This window comes from Chiroxiphia lanceolata, chromosome Z, assembly GCF_009829145.1.
Source record: "Chiroxiphia lanceolata isolate bChiLan1 chromosome Z, bChiLan1.pri, whole genome shotgun sequence".
NCBI classification, from domain to species: Eukaryota; Metazoa; Chordata; class Aves; order Passeriformes; family Pipridae; genus Chiroxiphia; species Chiroxiphia lanceolata.
In genome coordinates this window covers 74,372,949-74,400,215 of record NC_045671.1, presented here as the reverse complement: position 1 = coordinate 74,400,215, position 27,267 = coordinate 74,372,949, and the positions used below count along the sequence as shown (strand labels likewise).

The window sequence follows — 27,267 nt, the reverse complement described above, 5'->3', positions numbered from 1 at the left end:
CATGCCAGGTAATTTGCTTTGTTTTTAAAGACAGTACTCCACATAAATTATGGTTCTAGTTCAAAACCCACGAACTTAGTGAGTCAGGCTAGTTAAAGTAGCAATTTGGCCTGCTAGGCTTTTGTAGCCATGGTGTTCTTAATACCACTTTTTGTGTGTGTGCTTTTTTCTCATTTTGTTCTTTGTTTCTCACTAGATTTGGAGCTTGGTAACACTAGTACTATTGCCCAGTGTGGTTTATTCCACTTTACACCCGGAACTGTAGCTGTGATGAGTCCTATGCAACTCCTTAAGCTCGCATAAATGCTTAGTTAAAAACAATGATGCTGTCGTCTTAAATCAGGGATTTAACTTGGAAGTCTCTAAACTAATGTTGTGTGTCACTGCAGATATTACTGTAAAAGAAAGTAATTACAGAAATGCTCTCCTGTTTTAGACTTTGGTTTGCATATTTATCAGTGTGCTGTACACAGCTTGTCTCAGGTTTTCAGTTTTAGTTCCTGTTTTTATGAAATTGTTGGAAGACTTAGATGCTACCGGGAGAAGTTAATGTACACACCTTTTTGCATCGATTTGACCATGTGTGAGACACTGCTACAGATACTGAGAGCTTTAGGGACTAGTTGTTTGTGATTTGTTGAACCTGTACTTCACCCTTTGCTTCAAGAAGATATGTTTGAGCTTCAAGTCTTGGAGAAGATCTGAGGGAATGGCCAAGGTAGGGAACAGCTTATGTGCAGGTCGCAAGGTGCAGGGCTGAACTCCTCAAGTGAGGATGATGGGGGGCATTATTAAAGAGGTCTGCAAAGTGGGAGTCTTGTGGAGAGGTCGTGGTTTATGTCCTTGTTAGTGTAAGATGTAGTGGGCCATCAGTTTGGGTCTTGGGATCGAAGTTCATATCGAGCAAAAGCGTGACAGATGTGAAGGGCAGACCTGCAATATTTGTGGTCAGAAGACACTGAATGCAAGAAATCTACGTATATTGAAAGGGAAATGGAGCTACTGAGAAGAGAGCAGTCAGCTGGGGTTTGCTAAACAGACAAATCACACATGGCTTGTGGAATCTCTGTAGCTAAAAGACTACTTTAAGGCCCAAGAGTTTTAGAAGAGGAGTACTCCGAATGTTTGTACTGTTTTTATTGTTACCTTATGTCAGGTTATGGCCAGTGCTGGTTGCAGAATAGTGGGCTACATGGATGTTTTTGTTTTAGGGTATATAATTCAATCCATTTTTTTAAATGTTATCACCAATTTAACTGATACATTGTGGAGAATAGTCCTGTGAGCATACACTTCCAGGACCTGCTGAGGAGAATCTCCATGGGGTTTTCACACAGAAACATAAAAATGGGTGAAGTTTCTTGCCTTCAGGACTTCCTCTTTTCCTTATCTCTGAAAAGTGTCTGTGTTGATGTGCCCAGAAGCGTGTACTACCACTGTAGTGTGAATACTTGAAGTGTGAATACTTGCTCTTGGACAAAAGTCTCTCTGGCTTGCTCTGTCCTGGAAAAACCTTCCGGGCCTCTCACTGTCATTTCTAATGACTTTCTTATCAAATAAGCAAATAGATAAGAAGCAATAAAAGTCCTGAAATTAAGCATGTATCCCTTTGTTTTGGGGTGGCTGAGCAGGGGAAAGTTGGAAATTTTTTCTACAGACTCAGAAGGACACCCCTTTCTCAGTTCAGATTTGGAAAACTCCATGCCTCCATTATTTACAAGGTCTTTTTACTGTGAAGAGTGAAGGCCTTGTGTTTGTTAGTTTTTTTTCTTCTAGTTTTTGTTGTCAGTATGATGTAGGTTCTTTTGATGCTGATATGCACTGCTGTGTTTGCCTGTGTGAAGCCACTGTAACAACTTAATGCATCACAATCTGGCTTTTACTTTTTTTTTCCATATACACCCTCTGGTATTTATAAAATAGCAGTGTTAGAGCAAACTATAATTTTATGTTTAGTTGTAAACAGTAATTGGTTTCTTTATTTTAGTGCTTCCTTCAGTAAAGTGTTTTATCTTAAGATGTATGCATTTTGGCAAATAAATTTACATGCAATGTTTTAATAGTGTGAAGAAATTAAACACTTTGTATGTCAGGCCAGTTTATCACTGTGTGTTTGGTTTTTTTATAGATTGTTGGCGTATTGGGGAGAAATGCCTTGCCCCTTGTCTTGAAGATGGAAAACTTCAGGAAGGAGTAATAACCTCACTTGAAAAGGACAAGAATGGAAAATCATTTGCTGTTGTATTATTCTTGGAGTCCGAAGAAAGGAAAATATTAGTAACTAAACTTTGCAGAGTCAAAGACAGTAGAGGACCCTGGAAAAGCTTAATATTTGATGATGGTGATCTGGAAAAGCCATATTTTCCTGACCAAAATCTTCCATCTCCTGCAGTTGCTTTTAAATTATCGGACAATGGCGATTTTATCCCATATACAATTAACAGATACCTACGTGATTATCAAAGGGAAGGAGCCCAGTTTCTGTACAGACACTATGCTAATAAAAGGGGGTGTATTCTTGGAGATGATATGGGCCTCGGAAAAACAATACAGGTATTCTTTTTGATTGTTACAGTGGGAGAACAGCATGTTTTGTGTGAACTGTAAGTCTGTATTTATGAAACTCAACCTCCCCTTGTTATTGTGGAGTCAAATGAGCCAGGACATGACCATCCAGGACAGCACTCAGAGCCAGGAGCCATTGCTGATATTAGATTCACTCTGACAGCCATAAAACTGGGATGTGACCCCTTTGGTTTACTGTGTTGAATTTACTTTGAGGATTGCTACCTGTCCATCCTGAAAGGAATTTACACTGCAGTGCACTAAAACAACTTGGGGCCCTTACCTGACTGTAGCTTTTAAAATGTCTCTTTTCTTTTTTTCCTGAAAGTAAATAGTTTCCCTGTTCTGAGAATGGGAAGGAGCAGGCACATTTACTCCCATCTCTGGACCATCCTGCTTCTGTCACTCTTTTGGAAGTGCAGCTGGATTGATGAGAGGACAAAGTATAGCTGGATTTTTTTGTTATGCTTGAATTCTGTGTGGCCCAAATTGTTTATTTATTTTGCTATAATTAGGGTGTTTCTATGTGTGGAAATTCACTGTAATCTGTCTAGTCTAAAGTTAGCAGCTTGAGTCTGGTGGTATCTAGTCTTTGTCCCCCTCTCCTTTTTCTCTGTCCATGTGTCAAATGCAAGCTCATTCCTTCACTGACAAGTATTGGCTGTGGTATCTGTTGCCCTTCCATTTAGGAGAATGTTGACAGAAGCCTTTCAGGGCAAAGAAGTATTGTTCTGTAGTAAACTTGACAAGAGGAGTGAGTAAGCTAAACTGACAAAACGCTGCATAGAGCATTTAGGGATGCGTCGTGGTGGATTTGTGTATATAGCTGATGATGGTCTGTTAACAGGTGCTTGTTAAAAATAAACTGCATCAATTTGAAGCATGGCCATAGCAGTTTAAGAACTCAGTAGTTAGGGAAGGCTGTTTCTACTCAGAACTGCAAATAATCTGATTTCATGTGGTAAGAAGTATATATAGAAGATAATAGTAAACTGGGAGGGAGGGGGTGCAGGAATTGTGTGGTTTTGCTTGCATCGCTTTCATTTTTTGGAACTCAGAGCTGATAGTGTGTTCCTACGTGGAATTCACATCTGATGGTTATTTCTTTTAATCTGTGTCAAATTTGCAGAAGAAAGGTAGAGGTTTCAAAAAACATCTTTTGTGAGGAATAACAAGGAGGGATTCTGTAAGTACACAGGTCAGAAAAGAAAGGCCAAGGAGAGCAATCTGAGGCAGGCAGCATGGCTTTAGTAGGGGCAGATTGTGCCTGACCAGTCTGGTCACCTTCTGTGGTGGAGTGATGGCAATGGTCGATCCGGGGAGACCAACAGATGCCATCTACCTAGACTTCTGTAAGGCCTGTGATATGACATCCTTATCTCCAAACTGGAGAGACATGGATTTGATGGATGGGCAGTTTGACGGGTGCAGCCAGAGATTTGTGGTCAATGGCTCTACGTTGAGGCGGAGGCTGGTGATAAGGGAAGTCCCTCAGGACTGTTCTACAATGTCTTCATCAGTGACATGGACAGTGAGAGTAGTGAAGCCTCAGAAAGTCTGGAGATGACACAAAGCTGAGCACTTCAGTTGACACAACCGAAGGATGGGATGCCATCCAAAGGGACCTGGATAAACTTGAGAAGTGGGCCCATGAGAACCAAATGTAAGGTGCTGCGCCTTGGTCAGGGCAATCCCAGACATGAGCACAGGCTGGGAGAAGAGGTTATTGAGAGCACTGCTGTGGAGAAGGACTTGGGGCTTCTTGTGGGTGAAGAATTGGGCATGAGCCAACAGTGTGTCCTTTTAGCCCTGGACTGCAGGTCAAGGGAGGTGACTCTGTCCCTCTGCCCTTTGAGACCCCACCTGGAGTGTCCAGCTCAGCACCAGAAAGATTGAGGGGGCCACAAAGGTGATCCCAGAGATGTCCTACAAAGACAGGCTGAGAGAGTTGGGACAGTTCAGCCTGGAGAAGAGAAGGCTCTGGGGAGACCTTCCAGTACCCTTTATGTTAAACGGCAGGTTGGATGAAGGCTTGATCTAATGAATGGCACCCTTGCCAGTTGCAGGGATTGGAACTAGATGATCTTTTAAGGTCCCTTCCAACCCTAACCATTTTATGATTCTGAGATCTTGTGATTTTTTATAAAATACAGTGTTTATGTTCCAGTTCAGTATGAAAAAGGCAGTTCAGTGGATTTGAAGTAAAGGGAAGAATTCACTTGTTTAGGAAAGGTTAGTACATATTAAAAAATAAATACTAGTTAAACTTCATCGAATAACTGATTGAGTCTTATAGAAAACTTATGCTTGTCAGTTGCCTGAACCTTATTGTTTCTCAGTTATGATTTATGAGACAAAGACTTTTCTGGAAACCTCTATGTTCTTCTGAACTGATTTTTGCTTAAATTGGCTTGACTGTAGGGCTCTTTCAATTCAAGCTGAGGTTGAGATGGAAGCAAGTAGGATAGTGTTGTTTCTTAATGTGAATACAGTAAGTTGTTTTCCTGTTAAGGCCTCTAGGTTGCTTCTTGCTTTGTCTGGAAGAGCTGAACATTTCTCAGAGTGAGAGTTGCCATGTTATGGTGTTTGCTGTTGTTAGAAATTTGTGATACAAATGCTTCCAAAAATGAAGGATCTGGAAGAGACATGGAGTTTTATTGTTCAGTTGAATTTAATTCTTATTCTCAAAAGGAGTTAAAAAATAATTAAAAGTTGTTAATTAAACAACATATGCAAACTTGCAGTTCCTCTTAACCTCAGCTTATGTGAAATACTATGTCTAAAAATGTTTGGGTTACTTTTATTCAAGGTACCTCTCTCCCACCCTGCGGCTACATTAATGATGAATTTCCTCTCTCTTCTGTCCATCTAACTTTTCTCATGCAGGTATTTTTTCTGCACTTTTGACCTCCTGACTGGCTCTTTCTCCCCATCATTAGAGGGAAACAGCTCTTTTTTTGGAAATCAACAGTTGATAGCTTTACCTCTGCCCTGCTATGAGCAGCTGTGCAGCAGCTGCAGAAGGAAGTGTCTGGAGCTGGCTGCTCTGAGGAGAAGGGGCCTGTTGAGTTTTCAAAAGAAGGGCACCTCTCTGATGATGCATCTGGTCCTTGCTGCTGCTTAGTCCCACACATACCATTTATCCCAAGTGGATTTTACAGATTTGCATGTTCTGACCAGATATCTTTCTGCCTTATTCCTGTTTTGGTTTGCCATGGGAGCAGTTTGGAATAGTCTGTGCTGTTTGTCCTTGCAGTGGTGTGTTATAAGAAACGTCTTCTCACAATCACCTTGACCGGTCTGAGGCAGGTGGGAGAATATGGCACAGCAGAAAGAAATGGTTTTGATGTTAACAACAGCAATTTGAAGGAATGGAACATACAGAAGAAGACATATTAGTAAGAAACAAACCTCTAGGTTAAGCATCTTCTTCCTATTGCAAAAATAGTGTTGAGAGTATAGTTGGCAAGTGTATGTTCCTTCTGAATTCTCATCTGAGATTCAAGTGCCCTCAAAAGGAGGAGAGTTGCAGGGCATGCTTCATCTCTTATTTTTTCCTGGCTTATTTGTTTTCTCTCGGGGCTTTTCCACTTAGAGGATGAAAGAGTGAGATAGAGCAATTAATTTGCTGTTATCATAAATTCAGGGAATTCATGGGAATCCAAGGGAAGGGGGTCCCATTTTAAAAAGTGAGACTCTTTTTTTTTTTTTTTTTTGTTTAGGGTTTTTGTTTGTTGGTTTTGAATCAATCTCCCCCCTCCGTGAAACCATCTTACTAAGTCACATCCAGGATTTTGTCCTAAATGTTTATTTTCAGTGGAACTCATTCAATTTCTTGTTGTACGTAATCACTGAGAATTGTTTTCTTTCTCAAGGTCATCTCATTTTTGGCTGCAGCGTTGCACAAAAAGGGAACACGTGAGGATATTGAAAATAATATGCCAGAATTTTTACTGAGGACAATGAAAAAGGGCTCAAATTGTAACCCGAAGAAGGTACAACTTTCAGTGATATAATCTTACGGATTTTGGTAAAATGCAATACTTGGATTTTTTTTGTTTCTTTGTTTGCTGTAGGAGTTTAGGTACATTAATTTTTAAAATTCAGGTACTGAAGTAGATTAGTGGTTCATGCCTTTCCTGATAGGGTTAGGGAAGCCTTCAGTTTTCCAGACTATCTAGCTGTTATTGTCTAATCTGTTACTACTGTTGATCTGCACTAAAACAAAACATTTTGAAATATCTGGGTTAGACTTGTGGCTAGAGTACTTTGAAAAAGCCTGTGTTAGTGAGTAGAAAATCAGTGTCGTGTGATTGTATTTTTAAAGTAAAAAAAAGCATGTATAGCCATAATAACAGGATATTTATTTAGGACAAGTGCATAGAGTTGGAAAATCTATTGCTAATAGACTTGTGACCTCCCATATTTTCTTGATTGGCTGTCATAATGTCAGAAGTAAGTTTTAGTGATAATCTGAGTAATACAATACAGCAACAGCAAATAAAAGAAACTTCTAAAAGTTTTGTGTGAATAAGATAATCTGAAGATCATTTCAATTTTACCCATCATGGAAACCATGTGATTTCTTTTTTCTGTGTCTATTTTATTGGAATAATTAGAGAATTTGACTGGCATAATGAGTCATATGACTAAGCTCTGAATAATGGATACATGTTCCTCAGGAAATACAGGCAAAGAGGAAGAGGTGAAGGGATAGCACTTCATGTGCAGAGAAACAGGAGTGCTGCTGTCTGGGAGTAAGAGAAGAACGTCATTTTGAGAACATTTAATGTTGAAACAGGTCACAGGATGCACCCCACCCATCCTTGTGGGGTTTTGAAGTCCTGAGTTGGGAAAGCCCTGGTTTGAATTCAGTGTTGCCCCTGCTTTGGCTGTAAAGGTGGACTAAAACCTTTACTTCCTACCTCATTGATTTTGTTATTCTATGATATGAATTGTATGAGCTGTCTTAAGTTTTTAAACTCTTTTCAGGTCTTTTTGTTTTGAAGTCATATGATGGCTAGACTTGTGGATGGCTAGACTTCATCTTTTTGTTTTCTCATCTGTAAAACAGTTTATGGCATACAGATGGTATAACAAAGCAAAGTGATAGTGTTTCACATCTTATTGCAGTTGTTAAAGTATAATTTGAGTAAGTAGTGCTGTTTGGTATTTAATTTTAGTATTACGGTATTTTCTTCTGTACTATTTATGTACTCAGAATAAACTGATTGCTTTTAAATTTGTATTAACTGTTCAAATATTTTCCATGCTATGTTTTGAACAGTTGAAACTGTTCAAAGCAGTAAAATAAATCTTGAGATTTTGACTTTCCTTGTTGAGAAAGTGCTATGTTGTGGTTTTTCAAGTAATACTGTAATACATATTTGTTTTCAGACTTTCCTCATAGTGGCCCCTCTTTCAGTGCTGCACAACTGGAAGGATGAGTTAGACACATGGGGATACTTTAAGGTCTCTGTCTTACATGGCAGTAAAAAAGATGATGACATGAGTCGCATCAAACAAGGGAAATATGAAGTTGCTCTTACAACATACGAGATACTTCGCCTGTATTTGGATGAATTTAACAGGTAATAGTTTTAATGTGTTTTTCTACACATGGAATTTTAACTAATCGTGCCTTGTTCTTTGCAAGTACTTTTTCTGTGTAATATATTTACATTACACTGTTAAATCCAGTAACTCACTGTGCTGAAGAGAAGAATCCCATTTAACTCTGTTTGGTGACTGTAGCCTGTAATATCTTTGTAGTAGGATACTTGGTGGCAGTAAGCATTTAAATAGTTTCCATGAAGCTAGTCTTTGCTTTTAGCACACTTATGGCATGTTCTCTAAAAGATGCAGGAATTGCCTGCCTGAAAACTGGTGACAACTAAAAGACACATAGAAAATATTTCTACCTTTCAATACGGTGTAAGGAGACCAAAAAACTGGAATTTTTAGTAAATGTTCAAAAAGGTATTTTCCTTGTTATTTGCACTTTTCACCAGCTTGATGAAATTCTTGAGTCCTAAAAACTTTGAGATTTAAACCCACACATTTCTTATCTGATCCTAGAGGTCCTTTTCCCTTATTTTGTCTTGGAAGTAGAGTACAATTTATAGTAGCAGCCTGCTCTTAGCAGCTGAAGTTGTCAGTGGATCTGGAGATCTTTTTTCAGGTATTGGGAAAGGTTCAGACCCCAGAGAGTGCCCTAGCTGTCTGGACAGCCATCACCAAAACAATCAGATCTTCATCTCTGTGCTGAGGTCTGAGAAGTGCAGATAGAAGAGCAAATTAGTTTTGTCAGTAGTACCCTGAATCTTTGTGTTGTCTTCAAGAGACTCTTCAAGCTTGGTCAGGAAATAGGTGCACATGCAGAGCAGACCTGGTGTGTGACTGCTTGCAAATCCTTTACATCAGCTGGTTTACCAGACTATTTCTGGTTTGTGAAGCCATGTCTTGCTTAGCTACAGTGATGGATTGGCCTCAAAAACTGCTCTTAAAAAATTAGCTATCACTAATAAGAATACATACGCTCAGTTATGCCTGTAAATCAGCATAATGAGAGATTAGGTGGAAGGAGCTAGCCTATGGATTGCTGTTAGGCTCCTTTCAGAAACTCCAATTTTTAGCATATTTTAGGAACTCTGATATGAATGAATGTATTTAGTGGGTATCAAAAATTTCACAAGAACCTTGAGATTAGCTAAATGCAGCTTGCTCAGGATAGAGGCTTTCTACTAAACGTCTATTTCAGTTTTTTATAGCCTTGAAGGATCATCAAACTGAATATTGTGTTCTGAAATATTCACTCATATATGTAAAGTGAACTCATAATAAATTCCCTCATAGGGACGTGATGGCTTAAATTAGTATAATTGTGTACAGGTCATTCTACCCTTAAGTTTTGTGCTTGAATTGACTGCAAAATATCTGTTGGTTCCTTCTAGTCACAGTCACAAAATATTGAAATTCCTCTGCCATATTGGTATCGTGTAGATATTCTTGACTGGGTTGCTTTCTTGTAGAAAACTACACAGATAGAAATGTTTTCAGCCAACTGCTACTTAGAGTGGATAGTTTTTGTTGGGAAGATGAAACATGTTTCAGTAGTTTATGTTCAGAGGCTTATTTATTTTGTGTAAATCATAATTATGAGCAGAGCTAATATTGGGGAGATGTGCTGCCTTCATTGCTCCAGAGATCGAAATCTCCGTTTTTCACAGAAAGCATTTGATACAGTTAACAGTACTTCATTTATTTGGCTGTGTAGTTCAACTGTTATATTCCACCCTATTCAACTATGGCAATCAATTTTACTAAACAAACAGAATATAAGGAAACTGAGTAATATAGTACAATGTGAAACAGGGAATTAAAAAAGGAATAGTGTGTTATAATGATCACAGCCTCTTGTGTGTCTGCCTTCACTTTTGTTATGTATGTGGGATGACAGGATAAGAAATGTCAGTTAATAAAATGGTTTTTTGATCTGCAGTGTAGAATGGTCTGCTGTGATAGTGGATGAAGCACACAGAATCAAGAATCCAAAGGCTCAAATAACTCAAACCATGAAGTCATTAAAATGCAGTGTTCGCATAGGTCTTACTGGAACCATTCTTCAAAACAATATGAAAGAACTTTGGTGTGTCATGGACTGGTAAGTAATTTATTTTTTTTTAATGGCTAAGCACCTCTGTATGCTAACTGTGCAGTGGGAACGGGGTAGAACTGGATGATATGGTCCCATCTGTGTCATAAAAGCAACAAAACCAAACCAAACATCCGCCTCAACCCCCTGGATGTTTTGTGAGAATGTAACTGTGTTGTTTTTTTTTTAATGCAGCTGTGAAGGTGAGCCCTCAGTATGAATTTTCCAGTTATTTAATACATTTGGAGCTCCTCACAACTGGCTTCTTTGGGAAATGTGGGAAGCAGTTAAAAAGATTCTTCCCCCACCCACCATATTTACCTTTTTTTGTCTTCTGTCCTTTGCCCAGTAGAGAGGAAATCATTACAGAACCTTGACCAACATTGTGCCTTTGCTCTGTCCAATATGTGCAGGTCATTCTGACCTGCTTGGAGGATGAATACAAAACTGTTTTGATGTTTTTCAAAGTGCACAAATGCACTTATTTGCAAAGCAATGGTCTTATCCAGAAAAACTTTTAATGGAGAAGGAGAAGTGCAACTAACTGTAAATAAAAACCTTAACAGAGAAGACTTACTGGCAGTGCTTTATAGAGGAGGAACAAAGCAGACATACTTTAAATATAAGGATATACAGAGCAGAAATAGCAGGAAAAATACTTTAAACTTAAGTATTGCATCTGGTCCACTGAAGCTATGCTTGTGTTGTTAATAGATTGTTCTAATATGTACTGCTGCCAAGGATTACTAAATTCTTTTTACTGTTGGGTTTCTCAGGATTTTATTTAGTAGATTGTAATATCTGCATAATCTGATTTAATAAAAATGGTAAAATTTGAAAATATGACTGTTTAGCTTCCAGTTTAGGCTCTGGATGGTAGCAGCCTTGTAGTTTAGAGGTTCTATATATTTGTGACTTCTGTTGGTCTGCTAAGCTTTTGCTTTTCTATAAAAATTGCAAACCTTTTTCGAAGGGGTATTCTCAGCACGTGAGAGTCACAGAAAGCAAATGAGAAGTGGCATGTCTGAAAGTAGTATATGTTTCTATTTGCACATACAATTTTTAGTATTTTCTCTAGTGATTGTTAATTTAAGATCTCTTGCTGTTAGCCAGAAAAAAAAATTACAATATGCTTTCAATCAGTAAATCAACCCCATGAATCTGAAAAATTGGTCCAAGAAACTGCTCAGAGACATTTTTTTATCTTTAAGCAGCAAGGTATTTGTTTATTCAATGTTGGGAGCAAACCAGCTAGCGCTGGACAAACGTGCTCTACTTGCAAGTGCAAAACTAAGCCATCTTATACACTTTAGACACATGATTACATCATTTATTACACATATTAATAAGCAGGCTGGTCTCTGGGCAGAGTCTTTCCAGACATGGGCAGTCTTCTACTGTGGGGTCTTCTCCTCAAGCCTTCATCCCTCTGGTGGTCTCCATGGACGTCTTCCTCAATCTGACCTCTTCAGTGAGGTGACCTGAATTCTTCAAGCTTGCAAAATCCTGGCTCTGGGCCTTCTAGATCTTATTCAAACATCTAGTTTACCTAATTTATTACTGTGTGTGCACTACTCCTATTCTTTCTATAATAAGGCCTTTGGTCCAGTGAACAGAACAGAACATGATCTTAACCAGTGCTCCTAAAATGTTCTTCCAGCAACACAGGTGTTGGAGTTGTTAGCAGGCCCAAATTTCTCAGTTAACTCTTCTGGGCCTGGCCTCCTGTTTCAGTCCCCCTTTTGTTTTTTAATAGGGCTGTACCAGGACTTCTGGGTAGCAGAGCAGATTTCAAGAAGACGTTTTCTGACCCAGTGGAGCATGGCCAGAGGCACACTGCAACTAAAAGAGAGCTGGCAACAGGCCGGAAAGCCATGGTGAAACTGGCAAGAAAACTGGCTGGCTGGTTCCTGAGACGCACCAAAGCACTCATCAGTGACCAGCTACCAAAAAAGGAAGACAGAGTAAGAGTGCCTTCACACTTCAAATACTGTGCTAAGGAATGTATCTCTACTTTTTTGTTTTCCTGTTGTGTTTTCTCTCTTTAATCGTGTCTGTAGTAGTTTATTGTTTCCTTTTGTCTTATGAACTTCAGAAGAATCCATAGCCTTGGAAGAGATGCACTTGCCATAGTGTGCTTTGTTCACGGAATTATATGATTGCATACTGAAAAGGAGTTAGTTAAGCCTGAAAATGCTCAGCTTGTCTTCTGACTAGTGATTTATACATTTGTTCTAAGTGTGTTTTTGTACTTATCTGTGCAAACCTAAAGCAATGTATGTAAATCTCTGAAATTCTGTGTTGAACTTCAGAATTTGCAGCTTGATACTTTGTGTGTGGAATAGTGAGCTTTTAGCTCCCTCATTTTCAATCCCTAAATAAGAGAAAAACCTCAGACATAAAGCTGACTCTATGATAAATATGTAATCCTGTTCATCTGGTGCAATTGTAAATATTATATGAAATGATAATACTTTATTAATATAGCTAAGAGTTCTGATAAATCTTTCCTTCTAAGTAGACAAATATATAAATTTGCAGGTGGTTTTGTTTTCAAAATTTGGTATTTAGTCTTCATCTAAGCTTGTTAACACAAGGAAAGATTAACACAAACATCAGTCAGTCGCTTTTCTGAATCTAGCAGGTTTTATTCTTTTCATTATCTTGTTAATGTGAGTATATGTTCAAGTTACTGCTGTATTATTACAGCTCAGCATGGTTCTGCTGCTGTGTGGGTAGCATAGGTTAAGGAATGATCTTGGGATTTCTGTCTCCTTCTGCTTAAGACTAAAAACGTCATGGAGATGCTGCCCATGGTCTCTAAGAAGAGGGATCAGAGTTTTGGCCACAGCACTGTGTAGATCCTTCCCTTGTCAGTGCTTATTCTGTTTGTCCTGCTTGTGGTAGTGCCCCACAATAGCTAGTGCCTAAAAAAGGGAAAGAAAGGACAAATTATGCACCTTGCAAAACAGAGGGGAATCTGTAATTAAAGTTATGCATGTATTTCACTTTTCCTTCCTCTTCCTTTTCCTTCACAAAAGCCATACTGAAAGGTTTTGAGAAACTTAACAGCAGGTTCTTGTAGCTTGACATTGATACTCTTTGTAGAATTTTGGGAAGGAATAAGATAAGCGTACATACACTTTGGCTACAATTCCATGCTCTTCTGGTGTCAAGATCCACGTATTTTTCTTTTGGTGGTATGATAATTTCCTGTAACTATTTGAGCAACTGTAGTATTTATTTCTATTTTCAGTGATCTGTGATTTCTGTTCTTTGATGCAATGCTTTTTTTGCTTTTCATTGCACATAATAGTGTTTTCTCTTTGGCAGATGGTGTATTGTTCCCTGACTGAATTCCAGAAAGCTGTCTACCAGGCTGTGCTGGAGACAGATGATGTAACCTTGGTGTTACGAGCAGGAGAGCCCTGTAGTTGTAACAGTGGCCGGAAAAGGAAGAACTGTTGTTACAAAGTAAGAATTTGCACTGTTTGCATTTTAGAGCAAGAGTCTTCTGGAATTCTTGAGAGACTCTGCTGATGAAGAACTAATTGAAATGTCTGCCTGATTGTAGGCCATCTGTTTGGGAAATCCCAACTGGGAAACATGGGTGGCATCATAAACGTGGTGGAGTTAGGCACTTTGGGATACCGCAAAGCTTCTTGGCGTGCCTTGAGCAGGTGGCTGTTATTTATGCAGTACATTGTGGATCTGTTGGATTAATAGGTGCCCCTGTGATACAGTTGGTACTGGCAAGGGTACTTCCTTAGGATGTTCAGTATGTGTCAGACATGCTACTCCCCTGTGCCTCAGGCGGTCTGTGCAGAACTGAAAATGGGAGGCATCCTGAACACAGCAGGTTGTCTGGGCTTTACTTGTTTTCTAACTTAAGCTGGATTGTGTCTTTCTGTGCCATTAAACATGCACTTGGTTTTGCTTCGTTGAAGGGAGAACTGTAGCAGCAACCAGAGAGCACAATCTCAACTTTGTCCACTAGTAACAGCTTTGAAGATTTCTTCAATCTTCTCTGGACTTTTTCGATACTCCATTAGTCTGACTGTGTATCTGCTTTGCCCACATCACTCAGTAGGCTCAGATAAAGCACCTCTTTTAAACATTTAGAAACATATGTCTCATACTTGCTTCTCCCTGATTTTTTTCTGATGTGTTTTGATTCTTGGGTAGTGTTTTGGGTTTTTTTCCAAAGGATGCAGCTTGTTCAGTCTTCCACATCTTTCTTTATGCACAATCCCCCTATCAGTCTGTTTAATATTCTGGGGATACCAGCCTTCTTTTGCAGGCTTCTGTTTCTTGTATGTTTTGTAGAAAAATCAAAATGCTGTTGAGCTTGATTCACAAAGGGCAGTAGGCAGGCCTGCAGGTAGTTAAGTGATGTTATGGACTGTCTTATTCCAAAGTTAACCATGGAATTTATTAACTTGAGAAGGGAAAGGAGAACAAATATTGATTGAAATCAGCCAGTTGTAGCCAGAAAAATAGCTGATGCAGTAGCTGCTGCTGTGTTGTAAATTAATGTTTGAAGCTTGAATTATGTTCAAAAACTTACATTTTTGCTGTAGAGAAAAGTGAAGTTAGGAGTTGTAGGGTAAGAAGTCATTCAAACAGCTCTGGTTTGATTTACATTTAAGTCAGGTGTAAAGTTACCATCTTTTTGTCTACTGAGTTCTTGGCTATCTTAGTGTGATATCGACAGAAATTACTATCTGAAATGTTTAGCAAACTATGACGTAGCTGTAGGGTTTTTTCTGTTTGAGAAAGTTTTTCTATTAATAGGATCACAAAGCTGAGGGGAAGAACACCCCAAACTTGCTTCTTTTTCATTAAAAATATAGTACACAGCTCTTTGGAGTCAATTATAGTTCTACTTAGAACTGTTAATGCATTTTATTTGTAGGTAAATGCACATGGTGAAACAATTAAGTCTTTGCGCTTCAGTTACCTGACGATCCTGCAGAAGGTTGCCAATCATGCTGCACTGCTGCAGACAGACAACACGAGCAAGCAACAGGTTAGTCTCAGAAGTATCTTGTGGAAAATAGAATGAAAACTCTCGAATGAAAATTTTTTCTGACCTTCTGAAGTCTTAACTAACTGCAGTTGAGATATTTTGCAAAATTCCTTTTCCATTCAGCAGTTCAGAATGCAAACCTTATAAAGGCATCGTACAAAACAGTGTGTTCATTTAGTTGACGCATATCTGAAAATAAGGGTTGTAGAAACATCGGAGAGATTAGGAGGGAGAGTAATTTTTAGTGATTTCTAATAGTACCATTTCTGTTACATTTATGATGAGTGCTGGTAAGAGGAATGACTTTGTGCAAATAAATAAATAATAGGCAATTTAGGGTGCACTTTTTTTCTCTAGTACTTTATATTAAGAGCTGATTTTGTTTAAATAATGAGAAACATGCTTTAGAAGAAAATGCTCAATGAGACATCACTATCAGTTTATCTTGTTACTGTGGCAAGTCACCTACAAGACCCACAAACCAGTAGAGTTTTTAGAAATGCTTGGATGTGATCCCTAAGATCCAGGAATGAACACTGGGATTTAGGAACGTTACCACTTTCTCTCAGAAGCCACTGAGGAAGGGAAATCAGAGTATCCCAGCTGATTTTGCAAATTTGTTCCATTGAAGCAGTTTTGCTTTTTAGGAAACGTTACTCTGACTTTCCAGGGCTTTATATACAGTATGTACCCAAGTGTTTTCAGTGGGCTTCTTTTCTGTATTCCGTATGTAGTTTTTTATTGTAATAACATTTGGGGTTTAAATAACCTCTGAAATAACACAATATAAGTATTTTTGATTTAGTCTATCACGCCATTCACAATTATTAACTGCCAAAATCCATTGAAGAAACTGATACTTTGTAGTATTTCTTACTTTTAGTATTAAAGTCCATTTCATGTTTTAGGTGAGATACGTGATCTTTTCTTTCCCTCTGGAAAAGTGGACATAAATATGTGTGAGGTCATGTTCAAGTTCAGATCTAAATTCTAGCAGTGGAGCTTTATGTGGCTCTTGAACAGTTTAAATGCACTTCCCATGCAGTTTTTTGTTGTATCAGTGGAACAATATGTAATTCCCATATTGGCTTGTTGTGCCAGTGGGTCAAGAGAAATGCTGGTACAAAACTGTTGGGTAATGCAAACCTGAAGGCAACAGAATTTTTTGAGACTGACAGTTCTGGCCAGTCCTCTTGCAGTTTTTGGCCAGGAGAAGAAACTTTGAGCATCTTTTACTCTAGTAGCTACAATCCATGGTTTCAGATTAGCAATCTCTTTTGTTTTTAAATGAAGCAAAGCAAAGCACGCAGGGGGTGTTTTATCCAGCAGTTTTGTAGTGAACTGAATAAAAGCACACATAACTCTTCTTGAGATACTTTGGAGATCACATTTCGACCTGTTTAGCTCCTTGTATGGCTTACTGGTATCCTAATATAGCTCTAATTTTTAAGATCTATTCAGTCTTTTTGCTTTTCTTCCAGGAAGCACATATCAAACGAGTTTGCAGCCAGGTATTTTCCAGTTTTCCAGATTTTGTGCAGTTAAGCAAAGATGCAGCCTTTGAAACCATTTCGGATCCAAAATACAGTGGAAAAATGAAGGTAAACCCATTCCTAAGAAGAAAAATAAGTATTATTAATAGTAATACGTCTGTGCTATAGTGTATGGATGTAAGAATGTACACCTAATAGTTGTTGGGGTTTTAATCATTCTATTTGTGGTTGGTCGTACCACAGCAGGTATCTGCTGTCATGGATCAGGATACATCTGGGCAACAACTGGATAAGATATTTGGAGATATTAGCTTCATGTTTAATGGTGGGCATGGAAACTACCCTTACAGTCAACAGAATTGTTGGTTCATGAAACCATGGATTCCAGTGGCAGTTGTGGATACTTGGGAAAGAAAAGAGAGCAAAACAAAATCATTATGGACTTAATAATTGACGCATACCTTCAGTATTGTGTGTACTTCCAGTGCCTCCTCTCAAAAAGCATATGTTAGACCTTGAAAAGGCTCAGAGGAAGGTTCAGAGAAGGGCCACAAAGGTGATTAGTAACTGTGGGTCAGAAGCAGCCAAATAGGCTGAGACTCTCCAGCCTGAAAATCGTGTCTTAAGGATAAATGTGAATGGGACTGTGGTGGTTTGAGACCCCCCAAAATCCAATTTCCAAGTCCAAGCCCCTCTCCCACAACTCACCCCAGTGTGAAAGGGGTTTTCCAGACACAACACAAGACTCAATATGGGGGGAAGGGAATTATATTACAATTATTACACAAATAAATATTATAATACATTATATGCATAATCCTAACTATCTCTCCTATGGTAAAGCAATATTTACATTGGATTAAATCTCTTTTCCCTCCAATAAAAGTCCAGAAAGGAAGAAGGAAAGATCCTTTCCACATTCAGGGCAGCAGTGTCTCTCCTCTTCAATGCAGCAGTTGTAGCTGGAGTTGTTGTAGCTGGATCTCTCTCTCTCTCTCTCTCTCTCTATTTTACAAGGGCCTACACAATCATAAGTAGTATGAATCTGGTAAAGGTGTACTGAATGCTTACTGACTTTTTGAACCCTTGGACATTATGGACATTAAATGAAAATAATAGAAGTCCTGCTAAAGATGACCAAAATAAATGTGTCGAGTATGAATCTGTAAAACACCTTACCTCAGAAACTGTCTTGCTCTGGTTTCAGAGAGGAACAAAAGATGTTTAATGATGTCTAATGCAAGTTAAAAAGAAGTCTGAGGTACCCTACTAAAAAGAAAACCATACTAGTTTTAGGAGTGTTCCTGGGCTGAGAGTAACTGAGAAATTAGAAGCTGTGCAGGATTTTTGCTCTCTATAAGCCTGGTTATTCACAGTTTTTGTTTGGGACTGGTGGCAGTGGGAAGACCACATTGTTATAACAGTAATGGCTATTACCACTTCATTGATTTGTTATTATGCAAGCAACATCTTTCTTTACTATTATTACATATGTGTGACATACCTGCACACTAACTTTGTTGTATACACTTAATTATCTCATGAAAATGAACGTAATTGTTAAGTTTTTAACAATGCAAATATTTAATACATAGGTCTAAAAACAAAGTCCATGATCTTCAGTAGTGCTTATGAAGCAATTCTGTTACTGGTTATTCTCCCATGGTATTGCTCATGTTATTATTTTTTATATATATATATTTTATTTTATTTTTTTTTAATCTTGCATGGCTTTCTCCTGGAAAAGCCTGTGGCTTGGAGAGGCACATTCTTTGCTGGGTTAAAGACTGGCTGGCTGGCCCAGATCCTGGTGGTGAATGGAGTTACATCCAGTTGGTGTCTGGTCACTGGTGATCCCCCAGGAATCAGTGTTCAGCCCAGTCCTCGGCTGATGATCTCCATGAGGGGATTGAGTGCACCCTCAGCAAGTTTGTGGCACCTGGGTCAGAGCAGCCCTGCTGAGCAGGACCTGGGGGTGCTGGGGGGTGAGAACCTGGATGTGAGCTGGCATGGAAAGCTGAACATGTCCTGGGCTGCATCAAAAGAGATGTGTCCAGTGGGTCAGGGGAGGTGATTCTCCCCCTTTGCTCCATTCTTGTGTCCAGCTTCACAGGACAAAAAGCACATGGACCTGTTGGAGCGAATCCAGAGGAGGGCCATGAAGATAATTAGGGGGATGAAGCAGCACTCCTACAAGGAAAGGCTGAGAAAATTGAGGGTGCTCAGCCTGGAGAAGTCTGTTAGGGTGACCTTACTGCCACTTTTGAGTACCTGAAGGGAGCCTAAAGAAAGCTGGAGGCAGATCTTCTGCAGTAATAGGGAAGGGGATAATGGCTTCAAACTGGAAGAGAGAGTCGGTTTACGTTAGATAATAGAAGGAAATTCTTTATTCTCAGAGTAGTGTGGCGCTGGAACAGGTTTCCCAGAGAAGTTGTGGATGCCCCATCCCTAGAAGTGTGCAAGGCCAGGCTGGATGGGACCCTGAGTCTAATAGGTGGCATCCCTGCCCATCCATGGTGGTGTGGTTTGAAACTAGATGATCTTTAAGATCCTTTCCAACCCACACCATTCTATGACTCTGCGATCTCTGTACCTGGAAGGAGGAGTTTTATGTAGTGGGCTATGTAGCCAAATTGAAAAATCAGTTGGGTTTTAGTCCATTAATTTTGACTTCAGAATAATGATGATGCTAAAAACTAGATCATAAATGTCTGACTTGCTGTTTTGTTTACTATTCTAAATTTTAAAAAGGAAGCTGTTGGTGATGATTTCGGGTTTTATGCTGTGGAAGCAAAGTCATTCAGGAAGTATTTAATTTAGAAAGTCCTCTTACCATGAGAAAGTAATCACAGGAGAGTCAATAGACACTAGAGCTTGAAAACTACTTTGTCAATTTGTAACATGTTTGTTTGGAATAACTAAGACAAATGATAGTAAAATGTTTTTAATAACCTTGTCACACTGTAGTACTTTATATTTTCTGTTTCATAAATAAATTCTAGAAACTACTTGAAATTCTTTTGTAACTTTCATCTAGTAGTGTAGACTGAATAGGTATTACTTAGTCTTTTAAATTAAAATTTAGTACAAACTACACAGAAATTTTGGTACAGGTGATTATTCTTTTGTAAATGAGCATAGTTGCAAGGTTTTTGACATTTTTAAAAAATTTATTCAGGGAAAGGTTTGGATTTTTAATGAAGTTTATTAGCTAAGCTGCTGCAACTGTTTTGAAGAGTTGAACAGGTTAATCTATCTGCTTAAAGTATCTGTTGTTTTCGAAGCAAGCAGAGATAGAACACATAGGAAACATAGCTTTTTCTTTGCAGGTTGTTCACACAGAAGTATTGGAGACTGCTTGGAAAAGAAGATGAGTGAGCATAGCTTTACAAGCCTGCAGTATTTCTCATTACTACCTTGTCTGATTATTTCTATGGTTTTGTTAAAATTCTGGCTCAGAGAGACTCTACTAGCATTTTAAGTGTAAAGGGCTATTAAATGTCTGGGCACTTAAAATAACTTTTTTTTTCTTTAAACTGCACGTATAATGTTTCCACACACATCATTTTTGGGGTTATGGACTACTGTTCTTAATTAATACAAATATCTCAGGAATAACTGCTGGGTTGATTTAATAATTTTTGCTTGGCATATTATCATTATTTCAGTAGGAAAATAAAAGTCTATTGGAACACTTTGGAAATAATGATAACTTCCTCCATTAAACATAATTCCCACCCAGGCAGGCATGGCTTTGAAGTCTTTAAAATACTGTAGGCTAACTTGAACAGCTGTATACAAAAAAATATTCTTAAAAGCCAGAGGTAACATTTCATCACACACAGACAACTCACAATGTGTAACAATGGGGAGACATGTTTAAATCCATGTGAACTCTTGTAAAGAATTCTTCCTTTTGCTTGAGTATGACCAAATATTTCTGGTTTAGACTAACACCATACAGGATGATACTCTGGTGCACAAGTGTAGAATTTATTTCTCTTTGGTGCAAAAACATTCATTACTTTTCCCTGTTAAGAGTTGTTCTTGACTTCAGGATACCTACATTCCCAATGGGGATGAAATGGATCCACTTTATTTAAGCAAACTGTGTGGATTTGTTTTTGTCTTCTTGTATAGGAAAGCCAAGATTTGACCTGTACTTTTATAATAACAAAAACACAGTCGCCAATGCCTTCTCCTTTAAAAGAACGTCACTGTTTTTGTTCTGTTTTCTTTTCTTAATGTGGCTAAATAAAATGCAAATTTAAGTAGCATAGCTCTTGTTAAGCTGCCCTTTGTGGATTTTTTTTTTCTCAAGTAAAAGAAGTCCTAGTTTATATGTTCATGTACAATGAAACCAGACCAAAAAAAAATCTCTCATTTTTACCTCGTTTTCACTTCTAACAGGCTGGATAACATATACTAAGTGATGAATAATTTCTGGGTTTTGTTCTAGATATTATCCAGAAGTGCAAAGTTAATATAAACATTAATTGCTATTTGATTGTCAAAGATTTGTTAGGGTTTTAGTGAAATGAGTGTTGATTAAAAGTTTATGTATTTATCCATAAATAAATATAATTTTTTAAACATTTATAGCCTAGTGGGAGAAAGCTACAGTTATGGTAGAGAAAATTCCTCTATTCCCTATTGTGTATGACTTCTGCACAGTGCTCTGGAGCTGCCATTGCCAGATGTGGACATGCTTCTTTTGAAAATAACAGTATCACTATTATACACAAGGCTCTGGATTTTTTGCTTCCCCCCCCCCAGCAGAACATCGTGTGTGGGCGGATTATTGGCGTGTCAAGGGCTGTGCAGAGTCTGGGAAGCTGGATCCTACTGTAAACAGAGCAACAGATGAGAGTGGGAGTGGGGAGGGGCACACAGCTCACTGATTATTTTAAGAAGACAAGTTCTAAGAAGTTCTAAACTCAGATGTAGGACAGAAAATTTAAACAGACCTTTGACTTTTCAGGGTAAACGTGTGCATTTTTTAAATACAAGAACTCACAGTCTGAGCCAGCATGTGACATAAGGAACTTTTTGTTGCAGTCTGTGCACTGACACGAATAGGCTCTGAATTTACCTCTTAGTGGTCTGATGACCTTTTCATGGCAGGAAAGATCACTGAAAAATGAAAAGGTCCAGCATCTCCATTACCTTTGGCACATTTTATTATGTTGGTAATGATTTTTGTTATGCCTCTGTTTGGCTTTGCAAATAATTACAGTGTACCCTGTTTAGAGGTTGCAAACATGAGTGAGTGTTCATGAGATGACTTGTGGATAAAAATCTCTTCATTTGTGTGCTCTGGGTCATCTACAGGTCCTGCAGCAGCTTTTAAATCACTTCCGAAAAAATAAGGACAAAGTTCTTCTTTTCTCCTTTTCCACAAAGGTGAGTTCCATGTGATTTACGTCAGTTAACTGCAGCAGTAATTCTGAAGTGTGAGGCACTGAAGTGACACCTGTAAACCATATTTCCTTACTGCCTGTAATGTGGGAAGGAGTTCTGAGGACAGTGTGCTGTACTCCAGAAGCCTACTGAAACCTTATGTTATCTCATGATAAAAATGGTGATGGCAAAGCAAATATAACACCCTTTTCTCTTCCTTAGAGCTTTTAGAAATTGTTGTGTTCCTTTGGCTGTAGAAAACTGAGTTTTGTTTGTGTCTTGAGTTACAGCAGTGTCACAGCACAGTATGACTGCAATATCATAAAACGTTTATGCTAGCATTGAAAGTTGTTAAATTTCCCCCATTCTGCTGACTTTTGACCATCAGCAGCAATGAAACTTCAATCCTGAAACCTGCAGCACCAGTTGATTTGAATGTAAAACAATGTTTAACTGGAGCAAGAGGTATATGTACATTTTTCTTTTAAGGGACTTGCTCCTTAATTTTCTTGTTAGGGAGTAATATGTTTCCTGAAACGCTGCACTCTATTGTATCATTTTCTTTATTTAAATATTTGTAATGATAGCACTAAAAACTATTTTTAAGAAATAGCAGTTTGAATGATAGTTCGAAGTCTTAAATATTTAATTTTTTTGGCTTTAAGACAGAAAGCAAGTTTAATGTTTAGATGCAGCAGTAAAGAACTCGTATGTCTCAGGCTGTGCTTTATCATGGTCACTCCCAGACTGGCTCCTGGTTACTGCAGTCTCTTTCTCTCCAAGCCCCTGGACCATGACTGTGTGCTCTGTGCTGGCTCCAGTGCTCCTTTACTGTATTTCAAGTGATTCCAACTTCCTGAGATGGGAGGAAACTGTTCCCTGCCTGCTTCTTGGCTTGAACTAATAGAGTGACAGAGGTGAAACAGGCAGCCAGGGCTGGAGGGTGGAGTGAGGCTGCAGCAGACCAGTATGAATCACCTTGAGTGCTGTAGAATCATGACTAAAGAGAGTCATGAATGTTGATACCAAAATGGCGAAGATTTAGTCTCATTTGCAGTGCTTGGTCCATTGAAAATATATTTGATAATCATGGTCTCTGTGATCATGTTTAATTAAAAAGATAGTATTAAGTAAATAATTTTTTCCCCCTTTCATTTTTCCACTCAGTTGCTGGATGTGCTGGAACAGTACTGCATGGCATCTGGGCTAGATTATCGAAGACTTGATGGAAATACAAAATCAGAAGATAGGATCAGAATTGTAAGAGAGTTCAACAACATTCAAGAAATTAACATCTGTCTTGTATCTACAATGTAAGAAAATTTAAGTTGTGGTTTGTTTTGATCTGTCTTTCCAGTGTTTAATGAATGGGTTACTCTGCATTTTTCTTGATGGCCTTGTGAGGGATTACTTTTTTGAGCAAGTGAGTTGTTCTCTTGTCTGTTAGTGAGTACAGACTTACTACTGTGGTGTGAAGCTTCTTAAAATATATACAGACTTCCTCCCTCTCCTCTGCTTTATGAGGATTTCTAAGATCTGAAAGATCTGAATCCTAGTTTTAAATTTCCAGTTCTTATAGGATGGAAGAAACCATTTTAAACACTATTACTACAACATTATTGTTATTATGTCATTATCCACAAAAGACTTCTCATTTCATTGTAGGCAGATTCAATTTCTTGTATACTGGTAGAACTAGCAAGTGAATAGGAAATGCTATATTGAACTGAAAAATTCTCTCTCCCTGTAATTTATTAACCATACTAATTAGCATGTCTGTTTAAAATACTTCAGCAAATCCTTGACTGTCTTCTAAAAATGTATCTACCTGTCAAGGTTTGCTTATCAATTTATGGTGGCTAGTGAATTCTTTTGAAATGGATTAACAAACAATGACTATTTGTTTGTTTTATTCTGGTTACTTCCATGCTTCATCTTGGGTTAAGTTTTTTACTGGACAAGGACAGAAAGGGAACAAATAGAAGCTTTTGTTGTCCTGCTCAGAAGTGAAAACTTAGTGAAACTTGAATCATTCTTGACTCTACAGTCAAGTCAGTTCTTCTTTACTGAAAGCTTTCCCTGCCTGCTGATGGTGCTGGAGACAAGAGTCTTGATTCTGTTGGTTTTGGTGTTACTCAGGTTGCAAAGCAAATGAAAGGAACAAGCCTGTGATGAAATTGCAGTCAATATGACCAGTGTGTACTAAGCAAAACAGGAGGTGCAATTCCTTGTCTAGTTTATCGCAGATAACAGGAAGCGATCTTTTTGCATGTTTGATACAGAGGGATGGAAGCAGCTTTACATTTGTAATCCTTTGGAAATTAGAAAGTGATTTATCGTAGTTCTACTCTGCAAGAGATTACTTTTTACACTTACTCAGATTTCAAGTATATATACAATGTTAATATACTTTACATTATGTTCTGTATTTTTCAATACATGGTATGTTGACAGAACTGGGTCATACTCCTCCATCTATACTCTTGCAAAGTTTTTGGCTCATTGTTCTGGGTAGTCAACTTGTGTGTTTTCTGTAAGTCCTATTCCTCAGAAAGCCAAATGCTGATTTTCACTGACAATACTTCCACAGTCTTGCATGTAGAAGTGCATTCTGTGAAGGATAAATTCCCTGCATGGTACTTTTGAGTCTACCATTATGTTCACTAGCACAATTAACGTGCAACTTTTAAAACAGAAAGCACCAACCTTTTAAATCAGCTTGACCTCAAGTCTTACAGTTAATATTGGTACCAAGCATAGTCATGGCTATCATAGATATATTGATAGCTATGGCTGATATAACTTTACAGATAAATGTATTTTATAGGTGTTCAGAGAAAATATAATTGATTTCTTCAGAGCTTGTAAATTCCATCAAACCGTTAGATACAGATCATGGATTTCAGACTTGAGCACTAGAGAAAAATAGGTATACATCTGTTGGAACTTCTAAGTCTCACAAAGTAATATCTGTTTGTGAATACTTCAGTCCTGTGCTAGTGTTGCTGGGAAAAATGTGTGATCATTTCGAAGAAGAGAAGGGGATTTTTGGGCATGCTTGGAAACATTAAGAGTTGCTGGAGTTGCTGTAACTTGATAGGAGAATGTCAGAGCTTGCAACTCCAATGGTGCTGCTTAGCCTGGAGAAGGGAAGCTGAGTACAGTACCAGAGTCAACACATCTCTGTTCCGTCAGAGTGTTGTGGAAGAAATGAGAGCAGCAAGTATTCCCGTTTTTAAATCACCATTTCTGGAGTTTCTGTGCCAGTATTTCTCTAGATTAATTCCTTCAGCATAATTGTTAATGAAAATCCATTTCTGCGTCTTAATTATTTTTGTTATGTAAAGAGAAGTGCTTAGAGAAACTTGTAGGTAGTTTTTTTCATGAAAGGTTGCATTTTAAACCACAAGATCTCACTGAAAAAGAGAATGTAGGAACTATGAAAAACTTATCTTGGTAAACAGAATTACATTGTCAAAGCTTTCATAGAACCTTCTCTAATGCAGTATTGTTCTGTAACTTCTGAATGTTGAGGTAAAAAGTTGTGCAGTTTTAAATAAGATGATCTTTTGACAACTGTTCTTTGTAACAAAACTCTTAATTTGAGCCATATTATAGTGGTTTGCATGGATTAAAATTGCAGTAATGACTAACAGCTAATTAAAATGATAGTTAAAATGGAAGATATGCTTTACAGTGCACAAATGACTGCATTTGTTCTGTCCATGAAGGACATAGGAGCCATTCTTTTTCTGCTTTAGAGCACCTGAGTTTTTGTGTCATACTTAAAAATACTGGAAGGTGAAATTATTATAAAGCTAAGTATCCTGTTTAGTTTTTATAGGTAGTCTGTTTTACACGTTGACTTATGTTTCAGTCCAACTGCAGGGTTAGTTTGGGAAGACAAGAGGCTGAATTCTGTTTTCACTGCAAAGAAGTACACTAAATTTCCAAAATACTGGAGTGTATTCTGAAAAAAATGCAAATATTTTTATTCAGCATTTCAAACTTTGAGAATGTGCATCCGCCAGAAACATCTGTTAGTGTTGGCAGGTTCCCATATCCTCTCCCTTCCCAGATTTAACTGACCCAACACCACATCACACCTGGTAGGACAAGGACACAACTGCGTTTACATTGAGATGGATTCCATGAAAACCAAAACGTGGTGGGGCTCCCTAAGTTTTTGGTTCAGTCTTTTACCGGAAACTTTACCTTTCCTGTCTGTTTTAAACAAGCAGAATCTAAAGTAATATGTTAAACTTGGTAAATTAAATGGGATTGACTTTTTCAGTTTTGCTGTAGCTCTTTCAGGAAAATAACACACTTGAACTTAGCGATTCCTATGTCAATGTGAACATTTATTTTAATAGTTTAACTAATAATAGTGGTTGTATAGGAACTTGTCCCTTTTGTGTGATGGCTGGTTGAGGCAGTTGAAAAGAATTTTCAGTATTTGGTTGTTTTGCACCTGGATGAGAAGTGGTGTTTTCCTCACTTTTGTTCCTGTCAAATCATTCAGCTGTGCACATGCCAGACTCCAAGGAGCTGAGCAGTTTAGTTGGATTCAGCGGTTAGCTGCCTCAGGTTAGGCATGTGCTCAAATTCTTTCCTGGCTTGCAGGCTTTACCTGAAAGAACAGTCCAGCTGTTAGGTGTTTTAAGATGATGTAACTGTGACTCCCAACCCCCAGAGCAGACAATTTTCTGACAGGGACTTTTTTCCTTGTAATGACTGATATGAATATTGCTCATATGCAGCTGTGTGGGCAACTGTGTTTTTAACAGCTGAGTGACTTACTGTACAAATACACTTGTGAGAGCTGTTAATTCTTACAGGTGTGACTTACCCTAGAGTGCGACCATTTCAGTGGAAACTGCATAACATTATTGTTGCAACTCTGTGCTGGGATTAGAGGAAGTAAAATTTCACCCTAAATTTTCCTGCTTCCATGAAGTTAACTGGCATAAAAGTGGTTATGAATTTCAGTATAATCACTGGCGGAGCTGGCCTGGGCAGGACTTAGAGGGAATGAAGTAGCAACCAGGACTTTTACTAAGAAAGCTGATAGTAGTTGGTTATGACTCAGCTATTCAGTTTGTAACAAGCATGATACTGAAGTGAGA

At 38.3% G+C, this 27,267-nt stretch overlaps 1 protein-coding gene across 4 annotated transcripts in view; it reads left to right on the top strand.

The window, feature by feature from the left end:
* ERCC6L2 (ERCC excision repair 6 like 2) overlaps positions 1-27,267 on the top strand; it is a 45,110-nt gene that overhangs the window by 548 nt on the left and 17,295 nt on the right. For all 4 annotated transcript variants that reach the window (XM_032675357.1, XM_032675358.1, XM_032675356.1 and 1 more), the window contains exons 2-11: positions 2,129-2,553; positions 6,441-6,560; positions 7,963-8,156; positions 10,067-10,228; positions 11,976-12,183; positions 13,553-13,693; positions 15,135-15,248; positions 16,730-16,849; positions 22,073-22,144; positions 23,309-23,454. In XM_032675357.1, the coding sequence (XP_032531248.1) occupies positions 2,129-2,553; positions 6,441-6,560; positions 7,963-8,156; positions 10,067-10,228; positions 11,976-12,183; positions 13,553-13,693; positions 15,135-15,248; positions 16,730-16,849; positions 22,073-22,144; positions 23,309-23,454 (1,702 nt within the window). The remainder of the gene's footprint in view (positions 1-2,128; positions 2,554-6,440; positions 6,561-7,962; positions 8,157-10,066; positions 10,229-11,975; positions 12,184-13,552; positions 13,694-15,134; positions 15,249-16,729; positions 16,850-22,072; positions 22,145-23,308; positions 23,455-27,267) is intronic.